This window comes from Glandiceps talaboti, chromosome 1 (genome assembly GCF_964340395.1).
Source record: "Glandiceps talaboti chromosome 1, keGlaTala1.1, whole genome shotgun sequence".
In the NCBI taxonomy this organism is placed as follows: Eukaryota; Metazoa; Hemichordata; class Enteropneusta; family Spengelidae; genus Glandiceps; species Glandiceps talaboti.
This window is the reverse complement of record NC_135549.1, coordinates 20,902,567-20,922,341: the sequence shown is the minus strand read 5'-3', so window position 1 is coordinate 20,922,341 and position 19,775 is coordinate 20,902,567. Positions and strand designations below refer to the sequence as shown.

The 19,775-nt window shown below is 34.9% G+C and overlaps 1 protein-coding gene and 1 long non-coding RNA gene across 3 annotated transcripts in view; one reads left to right on the top strand and one right to left on the bottom strand.

The window, feature by feature from the left end:
• The first annotated feature begins 2,304 nt into the window (after positions 1-2,304).
• On the top strand, positions 2,305-5,695 carry LOC144441088 (uncharacterized). The gene is made up of 4 exons (XR_013481224.1): positions 2,305-2,443; positions 3,428-3,658; positions 4,077-4,215; positions 4,856-5,695. It is a non-coding gene; the product is annotated as an uncharacterized LOC144441088 (long non-coding RNA).
• Positions 5,696-10,282: 4,587 nt separating this feature from the next.
• The window catches only part of LOC144439103 (molybdate-anion transporter-like), a 28,166-nt gene continuing 18,673 nt past the window's right edge, over positions 10,283-19,775 (bottom strand). Inside the window, exon 11 of one of the 2 annotated variants that reach the window (XM_078128378.1) lies at positions 10,283-10,791. In XM_078128378.1, the coding sequence (XP_077984504.1) occupies positions 10,671-10,791 (121 nt within the window). In that variant the 3' untranslated portion in view covers positions 10,283-10,670. Of the gene's footprint in view, positions 10,792-14,531; positions 14,726-19,775 lie in introns of those variants that run through there. The other variant, XM_078128370.1, reaches the window with a different exon arrangement.

The window sequence follows — 19,775 nt, the reverse complement described above, 5'->3', positions numbered from 1 at the left end:
CCTCTTATCTTAATCAAAACACCCCTAATGCTAATTGGACGAGAGATCAGTTACCGCGAAAATTTGCTTTGTGTCTAATCTTCTAGGAGATTATCACACTGGAAAAACATTCGATCATGCATAATATAGTAAGGAAGAGACCTAGTTTATGCATCATTTACTGTTTGGCCAGTGTTATAATAATATAAAATATAACATAATCTTATAAAAATATCAAGCGTAATACACAAAATAGAACACAATTAAATCTGGCTCACCAGGGTTCAACTTCGCTTATTATTCACACAGTAGACTTTCAAAACACTTCGCCGGCTAAAACATGATTTTGAGAGAAGAGATACATCGTAGTCGTCTTTTTCAACGTCCACAATGAAAGTACTTCAATTCACCGAGTCCGACAAAAGGGACGGCTAACGGTATTAGAAATGACGAAATTATTGTATTCAGCACATCCGGGTTCATTATTGAAGTTATTGACAGGTCAGCGGAGTGTGCAGGGCAGGAAGGGTCGTTGTTATGCGTCACCGAGATCGAGCAAACAGAGGACCATATACAAAAGCACACGAGACTTTGCCATCAAAGTTTCAACTGTACCGTACCCCCGGATCGTACCAAAATAACTGATTACATTACAGTGTGATTGAAGATATCTTCGTCGTTAGTTTTGGAACGAACCAAATTTGGAAAGTTCTTTATATATCTTCTGAAATAAAAGTTTTACGCAATACATTTATCATCAAGTGGTATCTACATTTTGTATATACCCTATCCATACACGCACAAAGCTAACTCCCTCAACTACCTGACACTATATAAATGATCTTTAACATGTGCAATTATGAACGCAGATATGGCAGTTGAGAATGAATTTCAGAACGTTAAAAGTACCAAGTCCTAGCAGCACCAACCAACAGATAGTTTACGAGTTTACAATGTGAGGGAGAGAAATAGTAGATAATGATATAATGGTATACTGATATAAAGCTGGGAAGAGAACCTAGGAAGTTTGAAGTGTTCCCTTAGCTTGTGTATGATGAAAAACTTCGCTTTCGGTTTAATTTGCCAAGCTACTAGTGGGTGCTGAGGTGGAAGGTTTCAGTGACTACCGTACGTGTGTAAATTGATAGTCTCGAATTTTGTGGCAATGTTAATATTCGAAATTCAATGAAATTCAGTGAAATTAAATAACTCAATCTTGATATCAATGTTGATAATACTATTGACCAATAATAGTGTATCACTACATTGGTATAATAAATGACGTCACTCGATCGTTTATGAGTTATAGCTCAATACCAGGGTTTAAGTTCTGTCAATTACAAGGTATGGTTAAAGTATATACTTCAGTAAGTAGAATACTAATGCTAATGCGCCAAAAAAACGTATAAACTCAACTTATGTCCCTTTATTTTACTTGTTATGTTAGACTATCCTCCTACCATAGTTGGGCTTTAAGGCTTGTATGAGTTATAGTGGGCACTCGAATCACTCCTCAGAGTATTAGTTGGATCTACCAACTATGTTTCACCTGAGTCAACTAATTTACTCCTTCACTCTTTCACTCACTCACTCACTCACTCACTCACTCACTCACTCACTCACTCACTCACTCACTCACTCACTCACTCACTCACTCACTCACTCACCCGCCCACAAATACACATGTACACACATGCGAGCGCGCGCGCACACATACATACATACATACATACATACATACATACATACATACATACATACATACATACATACATACATACATACATACACACACACACACACACATACATACATACATACATACATACATACATACATACATACATACATACATACACATATACACACACAACGTGCCATAGCATCAAGTTCTTTAAGTAACAATTGACAAACAGTTCGCACAATATTACAAGCGTATAAACAAAACAGTACCATTGTAAATACATGTATCCGGGCCCCCGTGTCCGGGAGAATCTCCGTCTTGTGTCTGGGTTTGGCCTTATGGCCCTTTCTTTCAAAATTGTGTGGCCTGACATCACAAGGGGTAAATTAAAACCCGTCATATCAAGGAAATCCGGGAGATGGGGAAAACACCCTGTTTTCATCTATGGAGACATTACTAAGAAGTTGGTCAGAAAGAGTCAATAATTTGTCTCAGACTTATATATGCGACACTTTGGGAGGAGGGGCTTTCTTTTTTTAGCACACTACTTCGATCCATCTTACACATTTTGTATTGACGTCACAACACTAAATCGACAACTTTTAGTTTTGTAACCAATCAGCATTATCTTCTACATGTAACTTGTTTATTTTGTACATCACATGAGACCGTTTTTATGCCAAAATACACCCTTTATAAAGTGTCACACCTTCCAGTTTGCCACAGACTGCCACGGAGCCGATTTGATCCAGCCTAGATCTACCATAGCTGTAACTTTTAGTAAGTATTGCCGAGCTAAGCTATGCAAGGATTGTCTTGATAATATAATTGATGTCTATACGTACTTTCCACCCATGCATTCACCAAGAGTGTATAATTGCAGAACTACCAGGACAATCATGGAATTTTGAAAATAAGTTTTGACGTTCTCATCGATCATGGCTTTTTAAAACAGTTTTGTTAGATATAATGGCGTCATCATAATATTGTACACCCTGAACTCTATTGAATTAATCACTTGTGGGTACTGTAAGGTATCAAATCAGATTGATTTTTGGGTCCGCACCCAAAAAAACAGAGCCCGTAATGAATCATGATTCCAACTTATTACTATACTACTTATAGATAAAATGGACCTCTAATTGACATGTACAGTCATCATGTCTAATTATTGAGATTTTAACAATTGTCAGTGACTATATTAGTTGGCTGTCTGATCAAGAAAATGATACTCCAGTTACAACTAGTACAGATATAATTTGTGAAGGTTTACTTTACCAAATTGATTGAAGACTGGAGCGGATGTCGTATCTAAAAAGAAAACACACCTCAGTGCTGTTAGATTATAGGCAGAAGGTATAACTATTTCAGCAAGTAATAATATTTGTTGCTCTAGTACTGATTTTTCTTGACTCATTTGGACTCAGAATGTAAGATTACTTTGTTCTCGTCTTACAACTCTAGTCACGTGCTCACATACACTTATACATCGATGCATATTGCCTTCCCCTTCCCATCCGCCTCATCGAGAAGTGAATGTTTTTTTCCACAAGTATTTGTGGTAAGTGGTATATTACAAATAACACTAGTAAATTACTGGTGAGATTACGGAGGACAATGTTATTGTTACTATTCATAAATAAATTATACCGGCAACTAGTCTAAGAGAATAACTTCTTCAATTCTATGATCGATTATATTTCGATCTCTGTGACACGTGTAAATTGTATTCACTATATTATCATTAATTTTCTTAAATCTTAGATAAACTTGAATGATGAAGTTTACCTTGTGCTTAGTGCTGTTGGTGTCCATTGTGTCAATCTGTGAAGTCGATGCATGGTGGGGACGTCGTAGACGTTCATGCAGTTGTTCATGCAGTTCGTTTTTTGCCGCAGCGGGTTGCGAAATGCCAAACCGCAAAGGTCGAAGTGTTGAAGTTCACCTTGATGAACCAGAGGGCGAAAATGAAATTCAATTGCAACAGGTCGACACGTGAGTCTTTACAAAAGTGTAATCTATTCGGAAATAAATCGTATCAACTAAACGCTAAAAGGTCTCACATTTCGTGTACGTTATACGTCATCGCCATTAACAACGCTAACGCCCATAATAAACAGGCATTTTCCTCGTAAAATATACTTTGTACATGGTAATAGGTCAAAAAAAATACTTTAGTAAGCTTGCACAAAGCATTTAGCACTGCCGTTGACTCCGGCCCATTTTCTGTTTTAGTAACTCGAGCACATATTAGAACCTATGTACACATAGGTACGTACACCAGGCAACACTATCATTTTTATTGCCGCTGTAGTTGTCAGGAATAGCTCAATTTCAAGTCATTTCCATCATATTATAAAACATACCTACATGTATGAAATTAATTCTAATCAATGCATTATCTTTATTGCAGAGTTCAAAGAGTAAAGAGGGGATGCAGTTGCCAGGTCACGTGTAATTTAATGATGCAACAAGCTGGTTGTACACCGAAACGGACAGGTAGAGATGTTGACGACACTAACGAGTAATCTACCGTCTTGGCATTGCTGGAGGTTGGTAAAACAAAATTATTCCGAAAAATTGTAAAGTTTTTTTTTAACTCTAAATTCAAAGATATATGCGACACATAATGGAAATGATTGACGGTGCTAAACCATTAGTTTGTCAGTAATCATGTTGAACATTAATCTACCCATTACTGCTGTTACCAGGGTTCTTACATTTGTATATAGTCCGGCCAGCTCATTACAATCTTAGCCTTTGTAAAAAAAATTACGTACCATGTCTTGAAAGTACACAATATAGATGTCAGTTGTTATCGATATTGATCACCACATGCTTTGTCAAAGTGGTCTGAACTCATCAGACAATTACATTTGGGAAATGGAGTATAGTTATATTAGGATGATGTGTGTCTTTTCAGTATCAGATATAAGTGTCGTTGCAAGATTTAGTTCTAGAATTATGTTATGTGTTTCAGTTTTATAAAATCAAACATTAAATTCCGAATTTATGCAATAATGGCGAAAAGTTCACTAAAATGATATTAGTATACCGCAAAAGCTATAAGAAAAAAAATCTATAGTAATTAATAATAATTATAATTTCACACGATTTAAAACATGAAATAAGAATTGTAATATCATCGTTAACATAAATTACAATTAATGAATATATTTGGATATTTTTCAGGCTGCAACTGATCAAGATTTGTTGCCGAAACTCATTCAATCAGAGGGCCTAGGGAAGTTGTAGATTATTGCATTTACACTTACTTTTCATTCAATGAACTAGTCATTGTTGTAGCATATATTACATTTAAGCTTACTTTTCATTCAATGAACTAGTCATTGTTGTAGCATATATTACATTTAAGCTTACTTTTCATTCAATGAACTAGTCATTGTTGTGGCATATATTACATTTACACTCACTTTTCATTCAATGAACTAGTCATTGTTGAGGCTAGTCTCAGAAATAACGACATAACTAAGATTTCATATATAACCGTTGTTTTTTCAGTAATCGTATAAAATGATGATTCAGTAATCTTTTTCACATTTCTTCGACTTTAATATCACAGCTAAGAACAGTTTGCTCACACCTCCTCAATTGACTTTATTTATCGTTATTTAACGATAACCATTTTGGCTTATTTCTCATCAGTATTTTTTCCCCGCAATTTATCGTCACTGATATTAGACGAAATATTTTTTTTATTTACATGTTTGTAAATTATATAAACAAAATTCCTTTGATAGCAATAAGACTACTGAGGAAGATTACCAATTGGTGTGTGCTCTTTTTTATAGCGAGAGCATTCCGCTAGATTTCAAAATTATCCCCAGATAGCTTTTCAATCTTATTAGAACATCAATTTCAAATTTATAACACCAATTTTTCGTCACATAATTCTGTAAGTCTTCAAGGGACAATCTGTATTTTTTTCAAAATGGATATGTTTCTTCGAACATTGGTCTACTATAGAAGACCTGTTTGATGTGACGACTATGAAATTCTTGATTTAATAAATAGCCAATGAAACTAATCATGGACCGGATGTGTCATTTGTCCTTTATGAGGTTATGACGTGTGTTGACTTGCTACGAATCCCCAGTAGTTTATCTGGCAACTTCAAGTTCAAGTAACTTCAAGTCCTGTCCGGTAAAGTGAATGTCTCATGTCAACATAAGGAAATAACGCAACACAATTAGTATTATTTACCAGTAAGATATTTAAATGTAAAAACTAAAATCACTTCCTTATATTTTCATTCCCTCACGGTGATAATGTTGGTCTATTTATATGAATATGTAGTCCTAAAGACTTTCAAGCAAAACTAATTTTCCTAATTGGTAGGATATCTTTATTATCCACGGGGTTGATACCTCAACACACAACTAAGGAAATAGGTCACGAGAAACTAGTATATGAAATTAGAAAGTGTGCCCTCTATCGATATATCTTCACGTTTTACGTCATAGCGTGCAAAGACACTGGGACAGGCTGGAGTGAAAGTATACACTGACAACTGAATTCGGTCGAAAGTTTTGGCGATGTTTTTTTTTATTCAGTTGTGTAATTGTTGGGAATAATAGGACCTCTATGAACGCTGTGCTGTGATATAATTATTTCTGTCAAGATACAATCGTTAGAAGTTTGTTGGCTAGATAGTTTAGTTACTCGACATCTAGCAAAGAATAAACCATCGCATCGTATTCATGTCACTTTAAATACATCCCTATAGTAAACCTATCGTGATTTCCAGTCTTCTTTGAACAGGAGGCCTACAAGTGCCATATCATCAGCATATTTGAGCAAACTTACAACTGGATCTTGAATTTCCATTTCATATCTGTAGGGGAAAGCTTTTTGGCATACAGACAGCACTGTGTCTAGGACCGGTACGAGCTGGGTACCGGGATACACTCACTCACTTCTAAACATGATAGGATGCACACATTATTAATCTACTAAATATACATACTGCTACAAGCTCATGCTACAAAAATACATTTTGAAGAAAAAAAAGTAACTGATTTTCCTTGTTTTGAACAAGTTGTGAAATTTGAAAGTGCCTCTCTCTCTCTCTCTCTCTCTCTCTCTCTCTCTCTCTCTCTCTCTCTCTCTCTCTCTCTCTCTCTCTCTCTCTCTCTCTCTCTCTCTCTCTCTCTCTCTCTCTCTCTCTCTCTCTCTCTCTCTCTCTCTCTCTCTCTCTCTCTCTCTCTCTCTCTCTCTCTCTCTCTCTCTCTCTCTCTCTCTCTCTCTCTCTCTCTCTCTCTTCAAAAGGTCAGATGTGCAGCATTTGGTGAAAAAAAAACATTAGAAATTTTGCGCAGTGTTTGTCAGCATGTTTAACTTTAGGCAAGTATGTGGACTGACTGGCTTGATATCTTTTGAAGGAGGTAGCTAAGAAAAGATAAAGTACATTTCAAGCTATTAAAGTGGTCATATGGGATGAGGATTGGGTGTTTATTCTGGAATTCTAATTTATAAAATAACTTTACTATGTTTTTCAACTCAAAAAAACAATGTGAAATAATATACAACAAGTCCTTGTTTGTAACTCAATAAATTGCAGGTTAATACAATTTGTAAAATGTTTGTAATTGTACATACAATAACAAACTTCTTACACATGTTTAGCTCTTTGTTCTATATTGAGTCACAAATACAGACTGGGTCTTTGTTGTTTCACATTAATTTTTGAAATAGGACGCCATGATAAAATTGTTTTATGAATCCAAAATCCAAAATAAACACCTAATTCATCCCCATATGATACAAACTCGACTCCTAACTTATTGTTCTCGTATTGTGGCAAAGTGGCAAACATATCTAGGTTTTGCAGTATTCATCTTGACTGACTTTAAAGTGGTCCATTCTCTAAGTTTTGAATGCTTACATAAAACTCATCGTATCTGTGTTGTTTTTTACCATGGAAATGCACACTTCAGTGTCTACCTGGATCTGACAGAATGACATGTATTTTCACACCTGAATTTACATATATTGAAGCAAATCTTTTCACACTTTTTGGATCATTCTGTCAAGATCCAGTTAGACACTGAAGAAAGGACAAGTGATTTGTTCAAAACATGTCCGTTTTTCAATCAAAAAGCGGAAGAACAGAACGTGTGTATGAAGCTTAGTACTTCCATGATGAATATACATAGTAGGATAGCATTTATATGTTTACATGTGCACTTTTTCTATAATCTTGAGGTCTGTGGCATTGTTGGGTACCTCATCAACAAGTCCCTCACTGAACCATTGATTCAGTTCATCTAAGTGCTATGCTACAGATCTCAGTTACTAGTAACAATTAAACGTGTCTCAATAACAATAAGTAAAAAAAAACACATACGTAGTTCTTCATATGAAGCAAAAATATCACTTTAAAAAAAATGTTCACATCTGGACAATAACTAACACTAAATAAAATTTCAACCTCATAGAAAAAAAGTTTTCAAAAATGATTGGCAGGACATTTGAGGAAACAATATATCCATTTATTATAATTTCAGTTGTCATTTCACCTGTCACTCTCTGAGTCTTTGTAATGAAGATTGTATTAAAAATGTGCCATGATTTCATATTATTCATTTCATAGAATCACACATACACTATGACTGTATCAACCCCTGGACAAGCAATTTCCCACTTGTAAACATACACTGTAGAAAGTCCATTCGAACTCGCAGGAAATTTTTTTTACATCCAATGTCATTTTGCTAATGTACAAACATCAAATATTATAATATAATATATAGTATGTCTGACTCCTTGAAACAAAGTCAGGAGTATAGGAGAAATGGGCTTTAAAAACGGTACACTTATATATAGATACGTGTTTTATGTACATTATTATTGCCATGCACACAGCAGCACAACATTGTAAGGGTTAAAGTTTGGATGCTCTTTAGACGAGACTGGTGACCATATTAACACTTGACCAAATGTATGTGTTGTACATCATTGTAGTTGGTATCCTTGGTCCCTGTTCACACTGTGGCCTGGGATAACACCAAGGTTTTAGCCAGAGAATAGGACTGGTTCAAATGCACAGTAAAGGAAGCCATCTACATCAGACAGAGGAGACCTATCATGAACTGAGACCAAGGATACCAACTACCCTCAAGTTATGGACATTTTATTCTGCCAGTCCAGACAGAGACATCAATGCTGAATAACTAAATAATTACAGTCATGATCACAGTCTGTAGTAGACAGAGCGAACCGTTACATACATGTATACACTTCCAATTTATCATTCCAAAATAACTACATTGTACTGTCCTATTATCAGGAGTATATTGCAATAGACAGAGATCACATTCTAATCTCCAACAGTATCCATGACAACATTGACAATTAAGATGTCAGCAAAAATTTGGGATTCCCTTCTTTAAAAAAAAATTGACTGTGAGTAGAAATGTCAATTTGTGATGATGACCCCCCCCCCCCCTGAGTCTGTCAACATTCATTCTTGTATATATACCACTTTGTGCATATCCTCGACTCCTGTACATTAATCAACCAAAAGTATAACCTGTGCTGTATTTACATCTCATCTAGATCTGTTTGATTATTTTATCAAGTGTAAGACTTACAGTTATTATGTAGCGCCCCCAACGTCATCCAGGATGACAAACAAAGCTCATCTACATATTCTGGTATTTCGCTTCAAAATTTAAATATTGAGATTTTCTAAATACTAGTATCTCTTTCACCAATTACCAATTAATGAGGAGAAGGGGGGATTTTCTTGAATTTAATATTTGCAAACTTGAAGTGACTTACTCAAACACAAAAACGAACCATTTGCAGCCAACCAACCTACATATACATACATGCATACATGTTTGCACACATACACATGAACAGTCTGACATACCTACGAAATAATTTGACTGTGATCGCTAGAGAAAGACCATTTTGTCGAACGTATGACAAACACATGGCAGTACAAGATGCATGGAGTCAACTATGTAGTGGGTGTACTGAACAATTGACGCAGGTTCCTTGAACTTACATTGAACACAGAAAAAAGCAGAATTGACTGACTTAATAAAGAAAGTTTTAAACATCTGCCATGAAACATTGGGCAAAACATGACTCTTGACTTTCAAAGTACAATACACACCTGAATGATTCTGATCCAAACATCCACATCTAGTTTGAATAGCGCCCCCAGTGGCCAAAACATACAATCTTTTATCTTTCTGATAACCAGACTACACACGCCTGTAAAAAGTACTACCTGTATTTTAGTGTAATTTCATTGTTTTTAAGATTCAGTTCCACCCATTATGTTTCAGTTCATCATTTATGAGTGGTTATATCTATAATAACTTTATTGAAATCTAGCCCTCGCACAAGAAATTGACTTGGTTAACACTTAAAAATTCAAAAATTAGTTATACAAATATTAATTTAAAGACAAAAAATGACTGACAAAAAGTCATAGAAAAGGTGAACAGATCTCTTGTATAATGCCCCCATATCAAGGCCAACCAGATGTATTATGGGAGAATGTCAAATTTATATTGAGGCAGCTGATTCCTCTGGCTTTCTCTCTTTGTGGAAAGTAATTATGAACGTATCTATCAAGATCAGATATATTAATGTCTTTACAATTCATAATGTCAGTGAACACAGTTCCTCTATCTGACAGTGTATCTGTTAGAGCCATTTAGACGAGTCACAAGATTACCCTCACTATAAAAAAAAAAGTTATAAAAAAATACATCCATATTTTCCAAACACAGCAGACTTGCTATTCAGCTTTTAAAAAACAAAATATAACATTTACAGTAACTGTACATGTAGTATATCTTATTTGAGGTGTTGGCATGGTAACAATCATTCATGATAGTATGCTTGGTTTACTTTTCAAACTATATCATAATCACCATCTCCTGAAATGAAGCCTGCATAGCTGAAAAAAAAACTTGTAGTCATCCGCCACTTTATTGTACTAAACTACTGCGGACAAACGCAGTCTTCACAAATTCTCCACCTCCTGCAGTTTATCTTTTCTGACTCTCTGTGCACCACCATTTCCATTTCCAACTGTGGGTATACCGTTTTTCTTCTCTGTACTGACATCTTTAGACGAGGGAAAGCTATAAATGAATCGGTGTATATTAAATGTATTTGTATGAGACTTCATAACATGTGTGGTAGTCATCAAAAGAATTTACATAATTTATCTTTCGATCTTTATATTTGTATTCAAATTTGCATTAAATAGATGCATCCTCATATAACATGTACACACTCATGGAGGGTCAAAATACCATGGCAACCATCACATCACTTTCGATTTCACACAACTCTTATTCACTGACAAACATGACATAGTGTAATACAGCAAGCAAAGCTACTAAGAATACAGAGTCTACATGCTACTGTCTCAATAAAACTTGGGACAGTGTCTTAAATTGTTGAGTTTTTTTTGGCTGTAATCAGAGCCTTTCAATTCATTAGACACACAAGATCACCAAGCAGCACTGTTACACAATGCTTGAATATTCTTTTTTCTCACATACACCTTTCTGACAAGTCAATGAAATCTCAGAGTGCTGTAAACATTAACAAAGTGCTCATCTCCACACAATCGAAACAGTATAAATGTGAGGTGTGTGTACATTTGTAAGTGACGTACTTCATTATTCATACCCACATGTGCATGCATGCACACACATACAAATACATACACAGCACACACACACACACACACACACACACACACACACAGATATGCAAACATGAGCATTTGCACACAAACACAGTAATAAACACAAACACAAACACAGTCATATTTGGATCCTAAATAGCAGTATAGAAGTGTTATCATTTCATGAAGTTTTTATTTCACACTAAAAAGTAGGACAATGTCTACTTGTAAGTCTATCTTTCCATTTTTTACATTCTTAATGCAATCTCTCACCATAAGAACAAGTCATAGCTCATAATAATGTAAGTTCTAGAACACAAATAGAGTTTAATACTTAGCATGTACTAAGGCTGACTATGTTTACTTTGTAAGTGTGTCATCATGACCTAACCAACCCTATATTTATGCAATCTGACCAATCTAATAGATGATCAGAGCAGAAAGTGTCAAAATATCACTGATGGCAAGATTACCAAAAGACTAGCACAAAATTAATGTAGATAAAAAATTATTTGTCACTGAAGTTCAAGAGTTTAGAGATAGAGAGCGAGGGAGAGAGCAAGAGGGAGAGAGCAAGAGCAAGAGAGAGAGAGAGAGAGAGAGAGAGAGAGAGAGAGAGAGAGAGAGAGAGAGAGAGAGAGAGAGAGAGAGAGAGAGAGAGAGAGAGAGAGAGAGAGAGAGAGAGAGAGAGAGAGAGAGAGAGAGAGAGAGAGAGAGAGAGAGAGAGATATAAGGACGGACGGATGGACTGATGGGTAGGTAGGTATGTAGGTGTAGGTAAAAATTAGATAGACAGACAGACAGACAGACAGACAGACAGACAGACAGACAGACAGACAGACAGACAGACAGATAGATAGATAGATAGATAGATAGATAGATAGATAGATAGATAGATAGATAGATAGATAGATAGATAGATAGATAGATAGATAGATAGATAGATAGATAGATAGATAGATAGAAAAATCCCACTGGATTCATAGATTTCAAATATCACAGGGTTCGTAGTATCTTTCTGACTTCAATAGTCATTAATAAAGCATAAACAAAAGACTGTTAAAAGTACTATTGAAAACATCACAAACATGTATCCACACACTTGTCATTTTGTTTTGTTTTCAAGCAATGTTTCAAAAGTATATATTGCTGAGAGAGAGAGAAATAAAAATGGCAGCCCCATATACAGATTCTTTTAATTAAAGTCAGCTTTGCCAAAAAAAGTTGTCATATTTATTGCAGACCAATAATAGTTTTATATGTATTTCTATTTAATACATCAAATAAAAGCATATGATTACACATTACATATGTTACGAATATTCAGTTGTTGGTTGACACGATGATTTCCATTCCACACGCTACACATGAATTACTATAGGCACACATGAGAATAACTCAACCTGCTTATTCTATTCTGACTCTCTGGAGTAAAGATAAAAATATTACTGCTGGTACAGAGAGTTGATTGTCATGGAAACTTTGAGGTTACTATAGACAAGCAAATTAAGAAATGTACATGATGGTATGCAGGTACGTAGTATCGTTTTGATTGGCTATGCAAAGCAAATCCTACACTTTGACAAATACTGGGTATATGTGTGCATTTACATGATTTAAGGAAATTTACAGACATTTCTGTTTAAATAAATAACATTAGCACAAACACTGGTTTGGTTGTCATTTACACAGAAACAGATCAATATTACGCATATGATCCATGCATATTAATTAATATAGTTTTCATATCAGAGATATACAATGAATCTATAAGTTTCATTTCAACATTCTCATCATCAATATATTTTGATATAATCTAAATACAATATAATATGATGCATTTTTGTCAAGCTAAATGTCTCAAATAATACCGAAGTTTGTAATGAAGTAATAACTAGTAAAAGATCTTGGTAAAAATGCATTGAGAACCCATCCTCTCCATGCCCTCCTCATCCCCTCCCCTATTCCAACCTTCCATCTGTGTAGATAGCCCCCTCCATCCCCTCCCCTTTTCCAACCTTCCATCTGTGTAGATAGCCCCCACCATCCCCTCCCCTATTCCAACATTCCATCTGTGTAGATAGCCCCTCCATCCCCTCCTCATACCCTCCCCTTTTCCAACCTTCCATCTGCGTAGATAGCCCCCTCCATCCACTCCCTTTTTCCAACCTTCCATCTGTGTAGATAGCCCCCACCATCCACTGTTCATACCCTCCCCTCTTCCAACCTTCCATCTGAATTGATATGCAATCCTACCAATATTTCATTATTGAAAATATACAAAATCTATAACTGATACATATTTGTTACTTTTTGGTATACATAGAATCATGTTAAAAAATTTATTATCTCTTTCTTTTCATGAAACATTAAGTATACTATTTTCATCTATTACATCTTGATAATAATAATAATATTTATGACAATATTATAGTTCCGTTCTCCACCAAGTCCATAGATAATCAATGGGGAATGGCCAGACTTTAATATTGTTTATTGCAACACAAGACTCACTTCATGACAAAAATTTTACATTTTTAGATATATGCACAAAAATAGAACATGTACATTGGGGACTTATATTTGTCATCATTTTAGCATTAAAGTTGATCTATTCTCATTTGACATTGTTCTTTACTTACTTGCGTGGTATCTGTTTGTATATTCTAATGAAGTTAATTGTAGTTTGATGCAGATTTACTTACTAATACCGGTAGTTACTTCCAATACTTCCACAAAAAACAAGACAAAAATCTGAATTTGAGTAAAATGCTTTTTAGGGTTAAACCCCAACACATCTCAAGCTATATGAGGAAACCAACATTAATAAATTGTATGGTGTTTAACACTAAATGGGTGAAACAGTCAGTACATGTACATGTCAGAGATATGACTGGATACGTATAGGCGCTTGGACAGAATCTATGCTCATATATAGCTGCCTAAGGGGTATGCCTGTCAAGGGTGACAACTTGTCAGTTGTAAAGTTAGCAGTACATAAAACAGAGGACATATATTACCTAAAATATTACAGATCTTTTGACAACAAATATGAGATGGTCTCAGACCTTGAACTAAATGAAGGAATTCCACTTCCCGACCTTATGTGACATTGTGCGACATTCCCTAAGTACTGGCTTACTTCTCAATTACACGACACACAAATATTAAATACTGTACTGAAAATTTTCATCTCTTCCAGGGAAAGCTGGGTACAAAGAAAGCTGTCTTTTACCACAGTACACTGTCTTTCTTCTTATTTCTTGCCATTCTCATTTTCAGAGTTTGGGGGTTTATCGTTGGCTGCTGTGACTCCTTTAGAGTTAGCAAGAGTACATTGTGCATTCTCTGACTTTTCTGAGGGTCGCTTTTCAACATGACTGAAAAGACAGGTACACAGAAAAGTTTAACTTGGCTAGAATTTGACATACTCTCAAGTTTGACTACCACCACGCTACAGTGATATTACAAGATATTACAGCAACATTATGCCATATCATGGTAACTTTACACCATATTACAGTTACAATACACCATATTATGGTTACACATTTTGGAGATATTTCCTAAAGGAAACCTTCCAGGGGTGCCAAAGATCTGGCAAAATTAAGGCCAACTTTTTCATTTAATGTGCATATCTATAACAGGGCAGAAAATGTAGCAATGATTAAAGTATGTGTAAACAAACTTGAATGTGAGCTTCTAAACGTTATATCATTAAGAATGTGAAAATATAGTTCTGAACTATTTGAAATGACTGAGAATACCACCATTCTTTGCCTTGAAATGGTGGAAAAAGACCATGTTTGAGTTACGTGTAGTGAACTATTCCAGTCCTCAATTTTCATCAGATAGGAAGCGCGTAACAGATCTCCTACTGGTCAAAGTACATAATTTATGATGTTGCCAATAACCAGAATATGGTGTATTGATGTGTAGTAGTAGCTCAAGATTTACTTTACCCTTTCCATTATTCATCTTCCCCAATATACTTATTCAAAACATGTCGGAGGAGTGTGGGGGGGGGGGGGGGGAATCAAGACTACAAATAGCATATTTTGTTAATAAAAGCATGCTTCTTGTTTTACTAATAAAAGCATGCATACATTAATTTTCAGAGTAAAGCACCAAATCTAAAATCTAAATGTAACAAATGTGAACAAATGTTTCATTTTATGATTTTTAGTGTTCTTTATACAATACCCCTAAATTTGAGTATAGAAGTTTCAACTTCTATGCTTTCTTAAAAATGGTGCCATGTGGATGAGATTCTTCTATCTATTTTGAATCACTATTAATGAAACAACTATTATAGGTTTATCTACTTGAAATATCAATGTGAAACAACATACATGAGATGTAGACTAAAGTCCATCATTTGTAAATAAACTGGGTTAAATTTAAGTTATCACTACATCACATCCAGTCTGTACTGCAGCTGTCACTTCACTGTATACTGAAACATCACCATGTATAACTAATTTGATTACTTGTTTTTACTTGCAAGTACAGACGACAACTTGAGTTTACCCAGTTTGTTTGCAAATCACATCCTGTATATATACAATAACACACTTTTAGCACATTTTTTCAGTTTTTAGCAATTTAATTAGTTATAACTGTAAACTGCAGCTATGTTGTTACACATTGACTTTTAAACTCATAGTAGAGTTGTTTCATTAAGAATCCAAAATACATACCCATTTGTCATCTACATGTATATGGCCCACTTTAAGTTATGTATCTAATCTAAATTGTGATTCAGATTTTGGTGAGAACTACAAAAAAAAAACAGCGACTTGCACTGCATATGAGAAGCCACATGACTACAGTAAGTGCTGTTTTAATTTGTAGTCTTGACTGCAAAATACAACCCATAACACCTAAGTGAAGTGATTTCACTGTGTACCACAATAGTTTAGTCTGAGTCATGTCCAGGTAAAAAAGTACTAATCAATTGCTTTCATTATGAATCCAGTTAGCCTGTTTACGGTGCTGGTGGTACTCCATCATATCTCATATTCTTCTACTGCGCTTGTCAAAAGCTCTACAAAATCTGGTATTTTAACCACACCTTAAAAGCTATTAGCAGCAGAATTCAAATTTACATAATTACATGTAAATTGTATGTAAATGATTACACTTCACATGCGCTAGGCACATGTAAAGAGGTCAGGGTTCAATGAAAAGTCACTCTTCCAAAAGTGATTACTGCCATCTGCTGTGTTCCAATTCCTCACAAACACAGTGCTGTCACATCTCTCTTCCTATCACCACATTGACCGAAAACAACTGAGAGGTAATCGTTACAGTACATGTGATAATGCAGTGTATACATTGAGACTGTGACCTACATTGTTTGTTCATAGACCTGTTGTCAGTTCCAAGATGCACTGCGCGTCTCTCCATACAATACTAAGTATTGTGTGTGCATTGAGGAGTTTGCACATGCTACTCAGAGGGATGGTTGTCACCTGACCATACCCTGTGTTCACCCATAAAATCCCCCTCTGTCATTGATGGTGTTTAGTCTGTGTTCTATAAAATCACCCATAATCAAAGAGGTCAACATGTCTTTTCAGATGAAAATGTTATTTCAAATGTAATAAAGACAAAACAAGACTAAATGTAACAACATAAGCGACGTGTTCTCACGCAATGCATCTTGGAACCAGAAAATTGATTATAAACGTATTCATTGCAGCTCCACATGTTCACCTACACAATGACTTCATTTGAATTATCACATGTGACATCCCACTGACTAACTAGCTGATTGGGTGGAGAAACTCAAGTCATACAATACCAAGATATCGCAGATCTTTTGACAAGCTCAGTCGCATACGAGATGTAACAGGTAACCACTAGCACCAGAAACAGGCTGGAGCCCAGTACATGGTCTTCTAAATATTGCTATACTTGGGTGTTACAGGTTGTATATGCATCATACATTATCAAGGTACATGAAACCATGATGAAAGTTTATGTGACACCTTTATGCTTTCATTGAAAGGGGGTCATTTCAAATTTCATACATGCAGGACTTTTACTCACAGTATTTTGATACCTTGAAAACCCACCTGTATTCTGTGTCTATATATACAATGTGTACCTCTGCATGTACATTAAGTTATGTATTCTTACATGCCAAGCACAGTCTTGATAATTTGAAGGAAGGAGGAGGGTGGGAGGGGGGGGGGGCAGCATTGGATATCTTAATGTTAGTACATTACGATGAATTCTGTGTATATTACAATGTGGGGAAATATGATGTTTAGGTATGATTGTGATGATTTTGCTATAAAATACTACGAACTTGTACGGTTACATGTATGTGAAAATTGATACATGTCTGTCGTATGTGTATTTTGGTATGTACATGGACACTTTTTCATGAAAATACAACTCTACAACCTACTTTAATAATAATTTAAAAGTAATAATAGTTTATTTTTGTAAAAAAAAACCAACAACATATTTTTACTTATTTGCACAGAATCATGTTTGAATTGATCAAAGGCCTGAAACACAACTTAAATTTGTCATAATTGTCGATGACTTTTCTTTTTATGTCAGATTGGGATTACAATTTTGGAATGGATTGTCTGGCTGAGCTTTAGAAACCATAGATCAATGATCCTATCAAATCCTAAATGGTAATCACTAACTAACGCAAGAACACAAAATTCATATGATGGTCTTTAAAAAATGTATCGGTTTTTTTTTTCACACTATTTTCAGTAATTGTGTTTCTTTCTGGCGTCTGTTTCTTTTATCTCTCATATATATTGTAAAGACATGTTTTATAGCATAGTTTTTATATCCTGAAAATCCACTTTTAATTATTTTGGCACAACTGAAAATACACTTGAGCATTACATGGAGTTTTCGATCGACTAGGAACCTCTGGTCTTGCTCAGATGTTGCCACTAGATGATGACACAGTGGAAAATTGGACTGAATATGACGTGATTTGTGGTGATGTTGACTGTAAGACACGTCATGCTGTTCCACCCTCGCCTGGTTGACCGTTGTGTGAGGGCGCCCCGTCACGACGTACCTTACAGACTAGTAGTGGTGACGTGGTTTTTACAACTTTTTGGACAGATTTTCCTAAATCATTTTTTCCTGTGTTTTTATCAAATCCTTAGATTATTTTCTGTATGTTTCTATTCTTGACTACATTTACACAATGGACCGCCATGTCAATGCAGCTGGTTTAATAACAAAATATGTAATAATAATAAATTATCCATAAAAATAAGTCAGTTAAAATGTTAATGTAAAGCTTGGTCTCATTTTAAAGTAATCTTCAGTGTAACAGCTTGTACAGGTTTTTCATTTATTTTCGATACAATAACAGAATATAATCTCAATCAACAATTTCTCTATACTGTAAAATATGACACTAAATTTATCAAAAGGAGGAAAGAGATGTGTTTTTTTTTTTGAAACATAAATTTTTCCTAATCTGATATTTCTGATTGACACTGTCACCTAAAAATCCAATATTTCATTTTAACCATTGTTATAATATAAACCCTCGTTTTATTACACTTGTACTTATTTGTATTAAGACATTGCACTTCATGTATATGTTGTTGTTTTTTTTGCTTTGTTTTTCTTTGTTTGATGTTATAATATATCATTACTGTATTATGTTCTCCATAGGCCACAGACCCAACTAGTTTGAACAAACTATTTTTTTGGTCCAGCCAGGAGTTCAAAGTTATTTTTTATTTACTTTTCATGTATTTACTTACTAATTAATTCCTTTTCCTCACTTGATATGTCAATTTTGTTTTCTCTTCGACTTCTGGCAAATAAATATACTAACAATATTGATGAGTATATTCGTTGTCGGTATGCTCCACATCTAACTAAAATAATTTTTTTTCCCAAAATGATAAAAAATGTGTTTTCTTGGAAACCCAACATAGTTATGCCAGATTTTTACCGAGTCGACAGAAAGGGTTGTGACAGTGGCATGTTAAATTCTCCTTATTTAAAAGATTTTCAGCACTAATTCCTGGTTTAGCACAGTGCCTGTTTACCTTGACGGAACAACAAATTTGACACCATCAAAAATATTGCTTTACGTGACATCACCAGGCATTCAACAAATTGGCTTAGAGGGGCTGAATAACGTAAAATAATGAACATCAATAAATAACATATCTGATTCAATGAAGCAGTTAAACTGAAGATTACATTAAAATATGATACGGCTTTAAATTTAAATTACAACTGCATCATTTTATTATTATTGAAAACTGATTAGTTTTACTGGTTTGCTACCAACAGATTAAAAGTTATTAACCAACACCACATCGACCGATAATAAACTAATACTACCAGTATTATAATTTATAATTTTGTTATTTATTGGGTCACAGCTGTGCCGTTATTCTGTACATATACATACAATGT